The 19,786-nt window shown below is 34.9% G+C and overlaps 1 protein-coding gene across 1 annotated transcript; it reads right to left on the bottom strand.

Moving 5' to 3' along the window:
* Positions 1 to 4,833: 4,833 nt before the first annotated feature.
* On the bottom strand, positions 4,834 to 16,805 carry LOC132746459 (prestalk protein-like). The gene is made up of 9 exons (XM_060735613.1): positions 16,677 to 16,805; positions 14,122 to 14,216; positions 13,666 to 13,766; positions 13,197 to 13,346; positions 12,230 to 12,379; positions 11,795 to 11,878; positions 10,779 to 10,847; positions 8,834 to 8,917; positions 4,834 to 5,833 (listed from the first exon to the last, which is right to left on the bottom strand). Exons 2-8 carry the CDS (start codon positions 14,187 to 14,189, stop codon positions 8,835 to 8,837), a joined length of 705 nt encoding a protein of 234 aa, XP_060591596.1. The 5' UTR covers positions 14,190 to 14,216; positions 16,677 to 16,805; the 3' UTR covers positions 4,834 to 5,833; position 8,834.
* Between the last annotated feature and the right edge of the window lie 2,981 nt (positions 16,806 to 19,786).

Genomic DNA, 19,786 nt, shown 5'->3' with positions numbered 1-19,786 from the left:
TTTATAGCGTTAAAAAAATAATTAAATTACTGTAAATAGAAATAAGAAGAGAATTTGTCACTCACTTCTTAATTAGGGATAAAGCAAAGGAAAAAAGTACTATATTTTTGTTCTCAGTTTGTTTAAATTGACTTTATTCCCTTATTTGTATAAATCGGTAGTAAATTGCAAAATATTTGGCTTTTCAATGCAGCAAAACATACTAACTAGATCTTATTCTAGTCCTATATTATTTTTTTTTTCGGTATTTTAGAATAATAGATTAAATCATTTGTGAGTTTTTAAGATTTATTAGTGCTGATCAAGGTGCTAGGTGTGGCAAGTTGTACCTGTCATTTATAAATAGACCAAGTCTCTAATTTATCTTCTCTTATAAACATACTTGAGTCTGCAGTTTTCAATCTTGTAGATTTAATTCAATTGAGTCTGCAGATAGTTGAGTTATTAATAGAGTTGAAGTACAATTAACCGAGTCTGCAGTTTTCAATCTTGTAGAATTTGATCCAATTGAGTCTGCAGATAGTTGAGTTATTAATAGAGTTGAAGTACATTTAACAGTCTTGTAGATTTGATCCAATTGAGTCAGCAGATAGTTATCTTATTAATAATTAATGGAGATCAATTAAACGGAGTCTGCAGTGTTCAGTATGATAAAAAGATAGATCAAACTGAGTCTGCTGATCATTATCAGTCAATAGCATCTGATACATGTAAAATTCGAATTTCAAACCTTTCCACAGTATTTAGCTTCCTTTTTCAACGCCATTGTCAATCAGCTGTTCAATATTTTGTAACGAGTCTTCTGATTGGCCAATAGCAACGAAAACCGCAACATTTCACACAAGGATGCATAAATGGCGTAGAAAGCGATTGAAAGCCGTGTAAATGTTTTGAAACTCGAATCTCGTGTGTATCAGGTGCTACTGACGGCTTGTGAGTGGTCCAACTTAATGTATTTTAGTAATATAATTTAGTAAAATTCAAGTGATTTTTGAACCCGTACTCAGCTGACAAACATGTATTAGTCTATTTTTACGTACCGAATCGTTGTGCCGCAATTCTGTCTACCAAGGATTTTTTTAGCAACGAATTCGGCTCGTTTCCCTTATAGATAATTTCTATGAACGGGAAGGGCTAGAGACTTGGGGATCGTCTCATTTGGAAGCTTAATACAAACGTGAAATAGATCGTGATAAAAGTCTTTTTTAATTGTCTGGCCAATTGTTTTCACAACGGCTTGGGGAAATGAATCCCTTGCTCGTAGGCTCGAATCTGGAGTTTCCGGCCTTCTCTTAACTTATAGTATATTTTAAAGGGGGTCATTTTTTACAATTTTTTTTTGGTTTTTGACACTTTTAAGATGAAAACAGGTTTTATTATCAATCTGGTCATATATTTTCATCCCAGGTCCGATACTCATGCCTGTGGAAAATATGTGGTGCTAAAGGGTACATGTATTTTTCTGGGTATTTTTACTGGGATATTCTAAGTACTATTTCCTTAAAAATCATTTTATTTTATTGCTTTAGATTATTGTATACATAGGAATAAAATAGGCCTAAAAGTCATTCCTTTGGATATCGTTTCCCAAAAATATTTTCAAAAAATTAAATTTCTGCAGACAAATATGTATTTTGAGAACCTTATGTCAGTGTGTATTGGTCTGCATTTAAGTATTGGTCCTTTTGAATGATAAAAAAGTTATCAAAAAAGTGTCAATATTTTTGCTTTGAAACATTTCCACACCAAATTTTTAATGTTACAAGGACCGTAACTCCTGCTGTTGCTTTTATTATTGACAAAGTTGTGTTCCTATTAGCGCACATTTATTGGTCTTTAAATGTTTATGTGCTCTTTTATGGACCAGTCTTCAAGTTCTCTGTTAAGTATTTCACTAGCAATGTGGTGGTAAATCGGAGGTCGTTATAAAGGACCTTTTTTCTGTGTCTTGTTAAACAGTTCATTGTTCAGCGGTCTGTTTTTTGTTAACATAGGAAGTATACATGTACTTGATAAATCATTAATCATTACACAGTATGTATTTAAACAGTGTGTTAAATGAATATTTGTTTACTGGTACTTGGTAAACTGGTACTTTGTAAAGTATCATGAATTTGAATTATTTAGATATCTTATAATTATTATTTTGTAAAATATTTTTTATGTCATTTACTCATTCTTAAAAATTGTATAAATCATTTTCTTTGAAAAGGTGTACATTTCCCTCTGTGATTCTATCAGAAGTCAATTAAAAAAAGTATGATGAAATTTATATCAAGATTTGTTGTTATTTCAAAAGAGCAGTATAGATTGTGCATTAGTATTGACCCTTGTTTAATTCCACCTTAGATTTGAAAATAAAATTGGTGTGCTTTTGATATTGTCTGAATGCAGAAAGACAAACTAGTGTTGAAAAACCTTTAAGAAAATGCTGAAATGTTACATAATTTTGACCTAAAAAAACAACAAAACCAGAACAAAAAACCCTCACTTTTTATGCCCCCACAAAGTGGGAGGCATATAGCATTGCACTTGTCCATACGTCCGTCCGTATGTCCTGAAATCTTGTGAACGCAAGTCCTCTTGAACCGGATGGCAGATTTTGCTTAAACTTCCAGGGATGAACAACTTTAATGTGTAGATGTTAGTAAAGGAAGGAATTTTTGCTGTGACCAAATTTAACAGAATATTGTCCTTTGTTGATTTTTTCACTATATTCCATATAAATAATTGAACATATAAATTTTACATTTGCAATTTAAGTTAATATGTACATAATGTAACCTGTAGATCATTTTAGGTATATGTACAGAAATGAAACAGTGGAATGAAAAAGTTCCACATAAAAATCTTACATACAGATATGCATGCTCTTGTTTACGAGCACATCTGCACAGTGGGGGCATTCGTGTCCTTTGGACACAGTTCTAGTTTATAATTCCTTGAAATTTACATTTTTATACCCCCGCACAACAAAGTTGTAAGGGGGGTATACTGGAATCAGCTTGTACGGCTGTCCGTCCGTCCATCGGTTTTTTCTTGTCCGCCCAATAACTTAAGATTCCTTTGACCCTTAGTCTTCATATTTGGCATGGAGGATAGTCATGATTAGTAGATGACCCCTATTGATTTTGAGGTCACTAGGTCAAAGGTCAAGGTCACAGGGGCCTTGACTTCAAAAAGCTTGTCCGCCCAATAACTTAAGATTCCTTTGACCCTTATTCTTCATATTTGCATGGAGGTTAGTCATGATAGTAGATGACACCTATTGATTTTGAGGTCACTAGGTCAAGGTCACAGGGGCCTTGACTTCAAAAAGCTTGTCCGCCCAATAACTTAAGATTCCTTTGACCCTTAGTTTTCCTATTTGGCATGGAGGTTGGTCATGATTAGTAGATGACCCCTATTGATTTTGAGGTCACTAGGTCAAAAGTCAAGGTCACAGGGGCCTTGACTTCAAAAAGCTGCTTGTTCCGCCCAATAAACTTTAAGATTCCTTTGACCCTTAGTCTTCATATTTGGCATGGAGTTAGTCCATGATAAGTAGATGACACCTATTGATTTTGAGGTCACTAGGTAAAAGGTCAAGGTCACAGGGGCCTTGACTTCAAAAAGCTTGTCCGCCCAATAACTTAAGATTCCTTTGACCCTTAGTCTTCATATTTGGCATGGAGGTTAGTCATGATAAGTAGATGACCACCTATTGATTTTGAGGTCACTAGGTAAAAGGTCAAGGTACAGGGGCCTTGACTTCAAAAGCTTGTCGCCCGCCCAATAACTTAAGATTCCTTTGACCCTTAGTCTCATACTTTGGCATGGAGGTTAGTTCATGATTAGTTAGATGACCTCTATTGATTTTGAGGTCACTAGGTCAAAGGTCAAGGTCACAGGGGCCTTGACTTCAAAAAGCTTGTCTGCCCAATAACTTAAGATTCCTTTGACCCTTAGTCTTCATATTTTGGCATGGATGTTAGTCAGATTAGTAGATGACCCCTATTGAATTTTGAGGTCACCAGGTTCATAGGTCAAGGTTCAACAGGGCCTTGACTTCAAAAAGCTTGTCCGCCCAATAACTTAAGATTCCTTTCACCTACAGTCGTCATATTTGGCATGGAGGTTAGTCATGATTAGTAGATGACCCCTATTGATTTTGAGGTCACCAGGTCAAAGGTCAAGGTCACAGGGACTTTGACTTCAAAAAGTTTGTCTGTCCAATAACTTTAGATTTCCTTTGACCCACAGTCTTCATATTTGACAGGATGTTGATCATGATTAGTAGATGACCCCTTTTTGATTTTGAGGTCACTGGATCAAAGGTCAAGGTCAATAGGACTTTGACTTCAAAAAAAGTTTGTTCACCCATTAACTTAAGATTCCTTTGACCTCCTCTTGACCCACAGTCTTTCATATTTGGTATGGATGTTGATCATGACTATAAGGTGTCCCCTATTGATTTTTGAGGTCACTGGGTCAAAGGTCACAGGGGACTTGACAAAAAAAGCTTTTTCTTCTCAATTGCCTAAAAGAATGTCCTGTCTGCAATGTATTTGATTTTGACATTTTCACATTTGAAGCATGTAAGAATACATAACTTAGCAATGCACCTGGCTTAGTAACCTCAGATTTGGCAGGGAGAGGTTGTCCTTGAGCTCTAAATGGCCACTGTTGATTCTGACAAAGTGGTATGCAGGGGTATTCACGCCATGATAGTGGCAGTTCTAGTTACCATTTATTTCTTTAAAAAAGAATAAGAAAACAAGTGTTCATTTAATATTGAAACAAAAAACAAACTTTCTAGTCTTTTAAATATTTTATTAAAAAAAACTAATTCTGTTTATTATCTTTTTCACATGTAAAGTAAAAAAAAAAGAAATGCCAAAGAAATGCCACGTGCATCAAGAAAGCAATTAAAGTTAGTGTTCTTAAGTTTCGAAATGTACATTTATGCTAAGTGCCTCGTTTTCATCGATTTCTGACAGAAGAATTATGATTGGAGTTGAATTATAATTAACTTATGATAATGTAATAATATACTAGCATTCAACTCTAAAAAATAACCTCTGATACCGTTTTTTCTGTATTATGGAAGTAATCTTCAGTTTAAAACTTAATGGTGACCGAACTGCCAATGGCGTTTTTCTTAGTTATCTAGTCAAAGATTTCAACTGAGCGCTGATTAAACTAAATAACAACGTTTCGGTTTTTTTTTCAGGGACATAAGCCATATTTCGGTAAAATGAAGTGGCACACGTATAAAATCAAATGAGCCAAGTCATGACAAAACCAACATATTGGGTTTGCGACCAGCGTGGATCCAGACCAGCCTGCGTATCCGCGCAGTCTGATCAGGATCCATGCTGTTCGCTTCAAAATAACAAGTAGAAAAACTGATAGCGAACAGCATTGATCCTGATCATACTGCGCGGATGCGCAGGCTGGTCTGGATCCATGCTGTTCGCAAACCCATTATGTTTGTTTTGTCATGGCACGGCTCAAATATGTTTTGGATACAAATAGAGATTTATATCCACTGAAATGAATTTCCGTTATACAAATCGGTGCCTTTGTTTTTATATTGCAAAGCAATGGCTTTAACTATAGCGACTTGTATACATATAGCTTTGTGTTTTAACCTAATTTATCGTGCATATCAAAGTAAACAGGATTTCGGTTGAAATAACATGTAATAACTAATAAAGACTTAAATAAATTGCACTAGTATCCTTAACTGCGATTTATAAGCAATGCATAACAGTCTTTAAGCTCTGGACTTAATATATACATGTCAAATAATCTCCTACACAACTGTGCCATTTCAAGTGCCGTTTGCTGGCTGTAAAGAAAACAAAACATATGTAAACATATATAAAACATAATGCATTGTGAACAGAACCCACATATTCAGTAAATATAATGAAAGAGAGAGAACAAATGAGTTTGAATGAGCCACGATTTTGCCATATAGACAGGACTGATTTTGAGAATTTGGCTCCCTATAAGATGCTAGAGGCATTTTGTAGTACAAGTGGTATCTTGGTGTATTTTACCTATTTAAGGTATGCTGAATCCGATAAAGGTGGATACCAAATGTTGACCATTGAAATAGCCATTTAAAATGACCACTGAAATGGCCGCCAAATTTCTTTATTATAAATGGATGATATATCAAAGAAAGGAAAAGCCTGAAATTTGTCACAAAGCATGTTTAGGTAAAAACAAATTAGACACCTAAACAGAATTAAAAGCACAAAACAATCCAATATGGCTGAAAAATCCAAGATGGCAGACATTTTTCTATAGGCTATTATAGAAGTAATATTATAGATAGTACTGAAAATTTTAAGGCATTTAAACATATTTAGGGTTTACGCAGCGAACACTACACTCTTTCCTGCCCTAAATGCTAGATTTTAGATTTTATCTGGCACTATATGCAAGCATATAGAGTGGCTACTCGGATGCCTTCAGCGTTAAGATGTGTCAGGGGGTTAAAACGTGTGCATGCGAAATATACATTAATTAAGGCATTTTTCTCTGAGTACTCTTGGGTTTTGGTGTTCCTTTTACTGTTATCGGTCGTCGTCTTCGTTCTTCTGTTATCGGTTCTCGTCGCATTTCTCTGCTGTCAGATATTCTGTTATTGGTCGTGACTTTCGTTCTTCTGTTATTGGTCCTCGTCGCAGTTCTCTTGTTGTCAGTTCGTGATTTTCCTTCTTCTGTAATCGGTCTCATGTTATCGGTTCTCGTCTCTGTTTCTCTGCTATCGGTCGTCGTCTTCGTTCTTCTGTTTTCGGTTCTCGTCTTCGTTCTTATGTTATCCGTTCTGTAATCAGTTTTCTCCGTTTTGTTGTTGTCAATTTTTCTGTCTCTGTTATCGATCCCCGTCTCCATTTTTGTTGTCAGTTGTTATCGGTCCCTGTCCTGTTTTGTTCTGTTATCGGTGGTCCCTGTCCTATTCTTCTGTTAGCGGTCCTTGTCTCTGTTCGCTTGTTGTCAGTTCTTCTGTTATCGGTCCTTGTCTTTGTTCGATTGTTGTCAGTTCTTGTCCCCGTTTTTCCTTCTGTTATCGGTCGTCGTCTTCGGTCTTGTACTTTCGGTACTTGTTTCCTGTTCCGTTAAGGTCTTCTCTTGTTTCTATCGTTGCCGTCATTCTGTGTCTATGTCCTGGTTTTGTCAATCTCGTAGTCATTTATTCGTTCAGTGGAGTAGCGGGGGATCGAACTCACGACCCCTTGATTTGTAGGCAGACAGTGTTACCACTGCACCATAGCGCCCGCTCTGAATAATAACCATTTTTGAAAATCCTTTATACATTAAATACTATTTCAATGATTAACAAAAGGTGTATTACAATTATATTTTAACACCTCTACTATGTAGCCTACCCACGTGACTTTTATATGGTCAAAGAAAATATTACTCGATTTACAACAAATAATATTTTTATAGATAACTTTGCTGTTACTTTAAGATATCCTATTTTATTTATTTTATTTTTTTTTTTGGGGGGGGGGGGTAGGAGGGGGTGCAGTATATATTTTAAAACACTTTTTGTCTCGGTTTGTGTTGTGTTTATGGCATTGAAATGACATTTTTTGACATTTCAAAATAATTTTTAAATATTCATTTTAAAACATAAATACCATAATAAGTGCAAAATATATGAAAACACAATGAACAACTTAAAAAAATATCATAGCTACAAATAATGTTGAAAATTACGGAACACCTGAAGTGATATTTTCCACACTTTCTCCCGGAATTGAATTCGTTTTAACGAGATAATAATTCCCAATTAGAAATATTATTTCGTTTTAACGAAATATAAAATCTTAATTATGAAATATTGATTCGTTATTACGAAATATTATTTCGTAAATACGAAATATTAATTCGTTATTACGAAATATTATTTCGTAATTATGGAATATTAATTTGTTATTACGAAATATTTATTCTTTGGTAATATTTATAAACTAAGCTTATTGTTAAATATAAGTCAAGTAATTAAACATAAAAAGTGATTTTTTCAATCTTATTATTATACCTTAACGCGCTAGTAAAACAGTACTGTATATACTGTTTATTGAGCCATTAGGCTTATAATCGCTATATTTGGTGGCCAATGTCATTAAAATCTGATGATATTAAATAATCATTTGATTTTTACAAAAATAATTAATTGCATCATATTGTATCATAGTTTTAATGACCCATTTTATTATTTTTAAGCGGCCATTTTGAATTGACCTTTTGAAGGTCAAGGTCAATTTTATTATCTTGGTATCCACCCTCATCGTCTTCAGCATACCCATATTAGGTTAAAACACTCAAGATATTACTTATACTATAAAATGCCTCTAGCATTTATATTTTCTTAAAATCAGTCCTGTCTAATAGATGCTTTCAGGTGTGCTTGAATCCTATTTCGTGAACTGGCCATTCTTAAGAAGTTATTAAGTTCAGAAATATAATATGGCGCTTTAAAATAGTAGTTTTAACAAAATTCTTCAAATTTTATTTCTTTGTTAAATTATAAGATTAAACCCTTAACCCATATCCGCACAGGCTGCCCTGAATATACTGCTTATGGCAAGGGTGGTAACGTTCCGTTCTAGCAGTGTAACGGCTCACTGTATTGAATTGCCTACGCAATCAGTAAATAGTGTGCGACCAGCTTGCAAACCAATGCAGTCCGACAGTTAAATGGTCTATTTTTTAAATTTAATTGATTTTGCTACTTTGATATTGAAATCCCTCAAAATTCTAACGGACAGCTAAAAATGACAGAGTAACCAAATTTAGTTTTAAAAATTGAATTGTACGTTCTTACCTCAACTATTTATCGCATTCTGGCAATATAGGAAAAGACAGCATACTACCAAACTGATCATGCTGAATAAAGTACATCTCGCTCCTGTTGGTAAACAAATAAAAAGAAAACGTATGCTGACATAGTAAAATTATGAAATGATTAAGATGTCACCATGACCTTGACATTTTCATAATGCCATCATGATTTTGACATTGACAATAATGTCACCGTAATTGGTTGTTTAAAAATTCAACATTGACATTGATAATAATTCCACCATTATTGTATTTCTAATAATTCAACCTTGACATTGTCATTGCTAAAAATGTCATCATATTTTTTTAATTCAACATTGACATAAATAACAATGTCAGAATGATAACTTCATTTCAATAATGTCACCATGAAAATACATGGCTTATCAGACAATATTCGAAGTAGGTACGCGCCCTTCGCAGCTCACTGAAGAAAGTGAGCGATAGTGCATGGAACATTAGACCGATGCGAAGGAGAGTAGAAGTATGGCATCATTAAAATAGAATAAATGTCAAAATGTAATAGACTAGAAATGTGTCCATAGGACACGGATGCCCCCACACGTCACTGTTCTGTCAATCTTATGACTCTAGGTCAAATATTTTTTGGACTACATATGTGCCACAAGTTGAAAACTAAAAATCAACAAAGGGCCATAATTCTGTTAAATTTGGTCGCAGCAAAAATTCCTTCCTTTACTACCATCTACACATTAAGGTTGTTAATCCCTGGAAGTTTAAGCAAAATCTGCCATCCGGTTTAAGAGGAGTTGCGTTCACAAAATTTCTACATAGTATATAATGAAAAAATCAACAAAGGGCCATAATTCTGTTAAATTTGGTTGCAGCAAAAATTCCTTCCTTTACTGCCATCTACACATTAAGGTTGTTCATCCCTGGAAGTTGAAGCAAAATCTGCCATCCGGTTTAAGAGGAGTTGCATTCACAAAATTTCTACATAGTATATAGTGAAAAAAATTAATAAAGGGCCATAATTCTGTTAAATTTGGTCGCAGCGAAAATTCCTTCCTTTACTACCATCTACACCTTAAGGTTGTTCATCCCTGTAAGTTTAAGCAAAATCTGCCATCCGGTTTAAGAGGAGTTGCGTTCACAAAATTTCTACATAGTATATAGTGAAAAAATCAACAAAGGGCCATAATTCTGTTAAATTTGGTTGCAGCAAAAATTCCTTCCTTTACTACCATCTACACATTAAGGTTGTTCATCCCTGTAAGTTTAAGCAAAATCTGCCATCCGGTTTAAGAGGAGTTGCGTTCACAAAATTTCTACATAGTATCTAGTGAAAAAATCAACAAAGGGCCATAATTCTGTTAAATTTGGTCGCAGCGTTTAAGAGGAGTTGCGTTCACAAGATTTCGGGACGGACTGACGGACGGACTGACGGACGGACTGACTGACGGACGGACGGACAAGTGCAACGCTATATGCACCCACATTGTGGGGGCATAAAAACAAAGTAACACCCTTTCACAATACTTGAAGCATGACGTCATGAAACGAAACGATGTCAAAATGGAAAGTAATGGAATACCTTAAGAAAATACTTGAACAAAATAATGGAAATCATTGCAATACTAAAACACAATAGTTGAAACATGTCGTCACATAATAAAACAATGTCAAAAACGGAAACCAATGGAATACCGTTAGAGTACTAAAATACAATATTTGAAGCATGACGTCAAATAATGAAACAATGTCAAAATTGAAACCAATGGGCATGGCGTCAAATAATGAAACAATGTCAAAATTGAAACCAATGGAATACCCGGATGAAAACGAATTATAATGACATAATATGAGACTTTGTCAAAATGGAAAGCTCGTACGTAATACTTGAATCATGACGTCATATAATGGAACGATATTATATAAAAGTTAAAAGAGATTGTCTTACAACTTACCGCTTGTACACTTCCCCTCAACACACTGATTTCCATTTGTTCCCGTGCAATCTGTGTTTGCCGTGCAAACTTGTAAAATAAAATAAAATAAAAATATATAGGTAAAATTAAAAAAAGCTGCGTTCCCTATTACATGTCAAACTGCCAGTTTTTTTTAATGACACTATAAATTCATAGTTTGACCACCTATATAGTGTGTAGAATTTTAAACATAGCATATCTACTTTGTGTGAAGTCAAAACATGTTCGTTTTATATTTACAAAGAGACTGTGTAGCAATTATCAATATTTTCTAATATCAAATTTGAGTATAGTAGCCTATATCTTTAATGAGGTTGTAAGGATTTACAAACTAGTCAAAGAAACATTAACTCTCCCCCCTCCCCCAATCACAAACCCATGAATGATACGGAACATGGGGGAGCGGGCATTCGTGTTGACCTTTTTTACATTCAATCAGCGCATTTCATATCTTTTTATCTGAAAGACCCTGCTTCCATTTATCCCCGCAATGCCGAGTTAAGAATGCAGTGGGGTTTTTGCACCAAAAATAGCCAGTGATAATACCCTTACTCATTTTCTGCCGAATTAGCGTGGATTTTATAATTAAATAGACCTCCTCCTCGTCTCCCACACTCCTCGTCTGACACACCCAACAGAGCTGAGATTTTCAAAGGCCTTTGCTTTTCCAAAAGTCAAAGTCCCGCACTTCTCCAAGCAAAGTCTCGCCCTTTCTCAGGCAAAGTCCTGTCTTTCTCCAAGCAAAGTCCCGCCATTCTCCAAGCAAAGTCCCGCCCTTCTCAAAGCAAATTCCTGTCTTTCTCCAAGCAAAGTCCCGCCCTTCTCCAAGCAAAGTCCCACCTTTCTCCAAGCAAAGTCCCACCTTTCTCCAAGCAAAGTCCCGCCCTTCTCCAGAGATACTTTAAGTAGGGACCAGATTATAAATGTCTGATTCATTAACTTAATTTAGTTGAAATATAATTAGGGTCAAAATATAATTATTATAATATAGTTACCATTCAGTTTACACCGGCCTTCTATACATTCTGCATTAGCCACGCCCCCACAGTCTGACGTACTCGTGCATACGTCATTTAACGCTGAAATAAAGAAAAAATTAATGTTATCCTGGTATTTCGACAAATTTACTTGTAAAAAATCAGCCCTTCAGATAACATTTATTTGTCTTGAATAGTTTCATAAAAACTATTTTTATAGATCAAATTTATTTTTGAAAAAAGTGAGTCATCTAAGCAAACGTGACATTTTGTGATCTTCCTGCGTGTGGCGGGAAACCGTTGCAAAAATCGGTCAGTTTATCATAACTTTTTTAATTGTTTATTTTTTTCTAATAGAAAAAAAAACAACAACACAATTCTCAATTATTTTCGTGAAAACCTCCCTAATTTAAGCAAACGAATCGTTAACTGGTGGTTTATTTACGCACATACTTTTAGGCGAGCAGTATTTATTGGAAGCGTCGGCAATCTTCATATTCGACGGACATACACATTGGCCATCGTCGTCAGCATTAGCGTCACATATTGACCATTTGAAAAACACATCGCAGGAGTTTCTATCACTGCAAGCTTTTGGCAGACCTATAAAAGATTTGTTAAGAATAATGCTTTGTTATGAATTACAGCATAATCAAGTTGGGTTGAGGATGGAACTTCTGACCGGCAACCCGACTGAGTACATGCCTGAAAAACCAATTAGCTTCTTTTTGGGAAAAGTATCTGTGCAATTTTTTAAAATGATGAAATTTGAATGTTTTTCCAACTAACATGCCTGATTATTTTATAATTTGAATGATAAGTTAGTATAATTTATATGGTGTGTAGTCGGTTGGAGTGGTAATAGAAACTCGACGAACACCCCAAGTAGAGAAAAACGGTTGATCTACGGAAACTACATTCACTAGTTCGAGGTCCTCACTGCATTGCATTGCATATTTGTCCATATTCACATTCAGACATTCCTTAGCGATGACTTTGAGGTCTGTCTTTGGTTCTTCTCTCAAACGACCACTTGGGTTAATGCTGTTAATCTCCGCTGATTATTTGTATAGGATACGTACATAGTAAGGTTGTCAGTTAGTTGCTAAATATTCTTGGTTGGGTTTTAAGTATCACCGAAAATGTTACGGTTATTTAGCAATTTACCAGCTTTGTGAGTGGGGGAATGCCCCGGTTGCCCCTTAATGCACCATAACAAACAAGAGAGGGCACAGAGGTAAAATCAACAATCTCTCCAAGGGCGAGACACCAACCCACACCAGTGTTAGGCAAGTAGTTAAGTGGTTCGAAGAAAGCGACTTTAATTGCTCAGCCACATTATGATTATTACTCAAACACTTAATAAATTGGCGATGAACACATAATTATAATATTAAATATTATACCCTAGAGATCTAACCTTTTGGCGAGCAGTATGTGTGCGTCGGACCAGCGACCTCCATATCAGATGGACAAACACATTGTCCGTCGGCGTCGGCAGTAGTGTCACATACCGACGAAGTAAATTGTGTATCACACGTGGAGGAATCAGAACAGCTTGTTGGTAAACCTGGGATAATAAAAATTATCTTTTCATATGTTTTATTTATTCATAACTGATGTACAATGTTCCAACAGTTTGATTTTGATTTAACGTTGCAACAGCTCAACGTTTAACGTTGCAACAGCTCAACGTTAACATGCGCTAGACAGCGAATAACAACTTATAAACGTTTATAAACAAAGAGTCCAGCTTTAACGTCAGTAAACGTTGGTTAAAATAAAGTATGGAGCCAGATTAAGGACGAGTGCATTTCTGTTATTTTAAAATAAGAGTGTATTCAGGGCAAAAACACACGTGGGAGGCAGGTTTACACCAAGATTCTTACCTCTTACATCCCCATCTGGCGTACATTGGTTCGTGCCTGCGTAATCGATTTCTATATATTGTTTGACCCAATAAGTTGTCTTCTGCTGAACAATCGTACAGCTAAAAATATGAAGAAAAACAAATAAAATAAAATAAAAAATAAATAATGTGAAAACCGTACGTCACATTGTCATATTTGTGGAACTACAGGCATTGCAATGCCAATGGATACAAGACAAAAATGATGCAATTCTAGATTTAGTCAAAAGAAAAACGTAAAGATATTTGACTTCTGTATACAGTCTTTTTCTCCCATACGATGTTTTGTCGGAAGTGCATGTATGCGTTGACTTATCGCGGTCATTTCAGCTGTTCAGGACTTTGGAATAAGTTACAAATTTCCACTCCAAGGAAATCCGAGCAATCTGCCTAGCTCTTGTGTTAAATTCTATTTTTAGAAATGTCAATCGCTTACACAATATAGACCATATCCGTCTTTGAACTGTCCGGTGTCCATGTAAAAGTGACGGAAGTTTTCTTCATCGCGTCTTTATGGGTTAACGAGGCTTTCTGGAATAGAAACTGCAAAGTATTAATTACGTATTAACGAAAACAACAGCAACAAGAAAAAAACAACAAAGTAATCGAAAGAAAGTAAGAAGAAAAAGAAAAGAAAAAAAACCTGAACAAAAAAAGTGCATTTTCTTTTGTAATTGTCTTTCGCACGGAAGTGTTCAAATATTATGAAAAATAAAACAAGAGGGCCATGATGGCCCTGAAGTCGCTAACCTGTATATAGGCCCCCGTAGCGTGGCCCGTTTAAACCCCATGGCTTTTATTTGAACAAACTTGGTAGACACCCATTAGAAGATGTTTCATGCTAAACATCTAAGGTCTAGCTGGTCAAGTTTTTTCTTTACACATATAGTTTAAAACAATGACACACCTGGGGCAGGCCTAGTTTGGACCCAAGGGCTTTTATTTGAACAATCTTTGTAGACACTTACTTGAAAATGTTTCATGCCTAATATCTGAACTCTAGCTATTCGGATCTTTCGAAGAAGATTTTTAAGTTTTTGCTATACACATACAAGGAAAATCAATGACCCCCGGGGTGGGGCCAATTTTGACCCCAGGGTTTTTATTTGAACAAACTTGGTAGATACTTACTAGAATATGTTTCATGCTTAATATCTAAACTCTAGCTATTTGGGTTTTTTCAAAGAAGATTTTTAAGTTTTTGCTATACACATATAAGGAAAATCAATGTCCCCTGGGGCGGGGCCAATTTTGACCCCAGGGCTTTTATTTGAACAGACTTAGTAGACACTCACTAGAAGATGCTTCGTGCTTAATATCTAAACTCTAGCTATTTGAGTTTTTTCAAAGAAGATTTTTTAAGTTTTTGTTATACACATATAAGGAAAATGAATGACCCCCGGGGCGGGGCCAATTTTGACCCCAAGGCTTTTATTTGAACAAACTTGGTAGACACTCACTAGAAGATGTTTCATGCTTAGTATCTAAACTCTAGCTATTTGGTTTTTTTCAAAGAAGATTTTTTAAGTTTTTACTATACACATATAAGAAAAATCAATGGCGGGGCCCAATTTTGACCCCAGGGCTCTTATTTGAACAAACTTGGTAGACATCCATTAGAACATGTTTCATGCTTAATATCTTAGCTCTAGCTCTTTGGGTTCTTTAAAAGAAGATTTTTTAAGGTTTTTACTATATGCATATAGGGAAAATCAATGACCCCCGGGGCGGGGCCAATTTTGACCCCAGGGCTTTTATTTGAACAAACTTGTTAGACACCCATTAGAAGATGTTTCATGCTAAATTTCTTAGCTCTAGCTCTTTGGGTTCTTTAAAAGAAGATTTTTTAAGTTTTTACTATATGCATATAGGGAAAATCAATGACCCCCTGGGGCGGGGCCAATTTTGACCCCAGGGCTTTTATTTGAACAAACTTGGTAGATACTCACTAGAAGATGTTTCATGCCAAATATCTAAGCTCTAGCTCTTTGGGTTTTTTAGAAGAAGATATTTAAAGTTTTTTCTTTTGGTTGCCATGGCAACCAGAGTTCTGCATGGAATGGAATTCTTTGAACAACTTTGTTAAGGCTTCACACAAGGAACATCCCTGTGAAGTTTCATTATGATCTGCCTTATGGTTTCAGAGGAGATGTCGTTTTAAAAGTGTGAACGGACAACGGACGACGTACGACGGACGACGGACGACAGACGAAGAGTGATCCTAATAGCTCACCCTGAGCATATGCGCAGGTGAGCTAAAATGGAAATTTGGCGCATGTCGGAATTAACCAAAAAAAAAGCAATAATTGGATAATTACAAGTTTTAAGACACCGTTGATGGTGTTATGACCTTAAGTGACTTTTTGTCCTTGGTGGCAATCCTTGACATGTATTAAGAAAAAAATATTACAACAGCGTACATGACAAGCATAATGCAAAGCCTAAACTTTTCTTTCACTCAACCTTTATAGCTTACTTATTGTATATATCCTAAATAATGTATGCACAAGATTTCTCTCCAATTTCGTGAATATATCGTTTATTCTAAAGAACAACAATAATACCACTACCACAACCACCACCACCACCACTACCAGTAAGAACCACCACTAACACCACTTACATCACCACTAATCACCACCACCGGCACCACAAAAAATAAATAAAATCATCACTAATACTAACACAACCATCACCACCACCTATACCACTATCACCACATCCAATAGCACCACAACTACCACAACCACTTACACTACCACAATCATCATCACCAACCCCGCTACAACCGCCATCACCACCACTTCCGACACCATACACCGCGACCACCACTACTACGACAACCACCACTAACACCACTACCACCGCTAACACCACTACCAACTACCATCATCACTACCACCGTCACCCCACCACTACTACTACAAATGCCACCACCACACCACCACTACCACGTCTACCACCACCCCACCACCACTACCTAATACCTACCCCTGCACAATTGTTAGTTGTCCTCCCATCGTCGGTTTCTGATGACGTTAGTGCCCCAGTTGTATCAAAGCCGTTGACTGAAGACCTGGCTTGACAAATAAACCCTTTAAATGGGACTGTGCCGGTCAGTGTCACTAATTAGAATAAAAATTTAAGTAAATTGTCTGCCCTTCGCAGTTTATTTCAAAATGCATACATTTTTTTTCTAATATACATGCCCAAAATGAGTTAAATGTTAAAACATCATTTTTTGTCCATTAGGAAGGCGGTTTTTCAGATGAATCGCATCATCTTATTTAATCTAGTCGTAGTAAATCAACTGGAAAATGTAAAAATTATAATTTCAAACACTATGGGTAAACATGCACTGAAGTAAGATTGGTTGATAGCGGAGCCAATTTTACTTTGGAAAATTAACGACACATACCTATGTGTAAAATTTGTTAAGCAAATAGTTTTTATCCGTGAAAAAAAAACGCCAAAAAACCCAACAAAACAAACAAACAAAAAACAACACACAAAAAACAACAGCAGCAAAAAAAAACACACACACACACACACACAAAACAACAACAAAAATTCGACATAAGTTATAAAGTCGTATCCATTTTCCTAACTTAGCAAATGATATAATTATCCCTCAACCTTTTTTATATGTACTTTTTACTTCATTAAATTAAAGTAAAACTATTATCTATATTTGTTTTATTGATGTACACTGACCATTAGATCAAAGGACACTCACCGTTCACATCGTTTTTGGGACAATATTTAAAAGCGGTTGGTCTAATGAGATACTGAGAGTCTACAGTCTGTGGCAGAGACCCATGATCTGGCGACATACCCTCGCATGCTTGTGTCGGGGCTCCGTACGGATATGCGACTATCCGGTGTAGTTGTAACAAAGTTAGGAGACCAAAGGACGACCACATTCTACTTGCCATGTTTACACTGCAAATGAAATATACTTTGCACTGCAAATGAAATATACTTTACACTGCAAATGAAATATACTTTTCATTGCAAATACAATATACTTTTCACTGCAAATACGATATACTTTACACTGCAAATGAAATATACCAATCGGAGTTCACGTACGTGTATATATTGCCTTGGGTTTTTTGTCTTGTTTTTTTTAATTATTTCGTTTATTTGTATCTTAAAGGAACTCCACTGAGGTCCAATAGCCTAAAATAATAAATTTTGAAATTCTTTCTTAAATCAATTCGTACACTTAACATTAGAAACCAACCAACAGATGATATATAAATATACACGGTATTAAATTGATAATCCATTTTTTATGCAATTTTATGGCCGATGCGAGTGAAAAGCGATGGAACGATTTTTATTTTGTGGGCCAATTTGCATAATAAAATTGATTATTTCTGGAAAACGGAGTGAGCGAATGGTCTGAAATTTTTTACACGAATTATTGGTCAAGGCATACATCTATCTTGAAAAAATGTTTTCGGACCCTTCACGTAATAAAAAAAAAACGCTTCAAAGACACAATATGCATCAGAAATGAATACATTTTTTTGCCTTCTACTGAAACAACAAATATGGGTTCTACAATGTTGCAAGCATAATTATACAATCAACGGTTAAAAAAGCGCTGAATTATGTGTGATGTAAACAAAGTGGTACTTTGACTTTGATACAAAACACTAAATCACTATAATTCTAGAAATTGACAAAATGCAAAAGTTCAGCTATATACTAGTACCCAATGAATAACAATGAACAATACATTTTTTTTTTGAGAAATAAAAACTATTGCAATATATGCTTAAAGATCCTGTATGTTTTGTGATTGATATTGTTACTGTATGTATCATACACTTGGAAAATCTTATATATGTATATAATTATGCAAATAAAACAATTTTCAAACATCCGAGAATATGTAAAATGTGTGCTGCAAATATTTGTGCACATTATATTTAATCAATAAGTTACATGCATTTATTTCTTATTGGAAAATTTGACTTGGAATTTATAGAAAATAAATTTCTAATTACCTCCCTTTATTTACGCAAAATGTTAAATTGGGTAATATCTTTATAAATAATGCTTATTTGAACTTACAAGATTGACAAGTCTTAATTTGAGCATCATATTTATGAAATAAAACCATGAAAAAAATGTGTTACAGGATCTTTAATGAGACTTAAAAAAGACCGTCAACTTTGATGTCAAAGACACTTATAAATTAATTTTGGTAAAAGTATGTCCAAAACTTGGTACGAAAACTTAAAGCGGAAGTTTGTTTATATTCCTCTTGAATCAATTTCCTGGACTGACAGGTTATTGTTTCATAATTACATAAAATTCATTAAGTGAAAATATGGCCATAGCCCCACTAGGTCTCGAACTCATATTCAAAAGGTTGGGAACCATTCATCTTTTCATCTAGTCTACTTCTATCAATAAGGAGAATACATGTTTGACTTCAAAACCATAATTATAATATCTTATTTTTAAATATATAGTAAATTAGTTAATATCCGTTTTCTGTCGGACATTGACGGAAATAGCCGAAAGCATGCGTGACCTTTGCGAAACATGCACGACTTAATATTGCTTCCGGTTCATGAATAAGTTTGAATGATTGACTAAAATTTAATAGATATATATACTAAATGCGTAAATAATGAATAGAATAACTAGTATTGTATATTATTGATTAAACAGTTTAGATTAATCATTCAACCATTTTGCAAAATATAATTATATTTTTTTTTCAAAACATAACAAACTAATTGCAATATTAATTTCTAAGATTTGCATTCAAATCGAACCTAATTCTTTTAAAAACAATGTACTCACGTCACGGAACCCTTTCACAAAGTATCTCCACAAAAAAGATCGAACAAAATTGTTTATATGTCTGATTCATCGCCATCCAAAAATAGACTACATGTATTAGCTTTATACATTAAGGACTTGGTACACCAATATTATTATGGCGTTTTTTGTAAATTCTTTTTATGTTTAAGGACATTCTTCATCGAACATTTATTATTTAATTCATTGCACACTGTCGTTTTCGCTATGACAATAATACATACATACATGTTTAAAGTATTTTTATTTAAATAGTT

Source organism: Ruditapes philippinarum, unplaced genomic scaffold (genome assembly GCF_026571515.1).
Source record: "Ruditapes philippinarum isolate M1 unplaced genomic scaffold, ASM2657151v2 ctg612_1_1_1_1, whole genome shotgun sequence".
Classification (NCBI taxonomy): Eukaryota; Metazoa; Mollusca; class Bivalvia; order Venerida; family Veneridae; genus Ruditapes; species Ruditapes philippinarum.
This window is presented reverse-complemented; position numbering and strand designations above follow the sequence as displayed.

Excerpts from the sequence above, each read along its gene's own strand:
- LOC132746459 (XM_060735613.1), bottom strand. The coding sequence starts at position 14,189 with ATGAAGAAAACTTCCGTCACTTTTACATGGACACCGGACAGTTCAAAG. Across the intron at positions 13,347-13,665 it reads GCCAGATGGGGATGTAAGAG|GTTTACCAACAAGCTGTTCT; the intron begins GTAAGAATCTTG and ends TTATTATCCCAG. Across the intron at positions 11,879-12,229 it reads TAAATACTGCTCGCCTAAAA|CGTTAAATGACGTATGCACG; the intron begins GTATGTGCGTAA and ends TCTTTATTTCAG.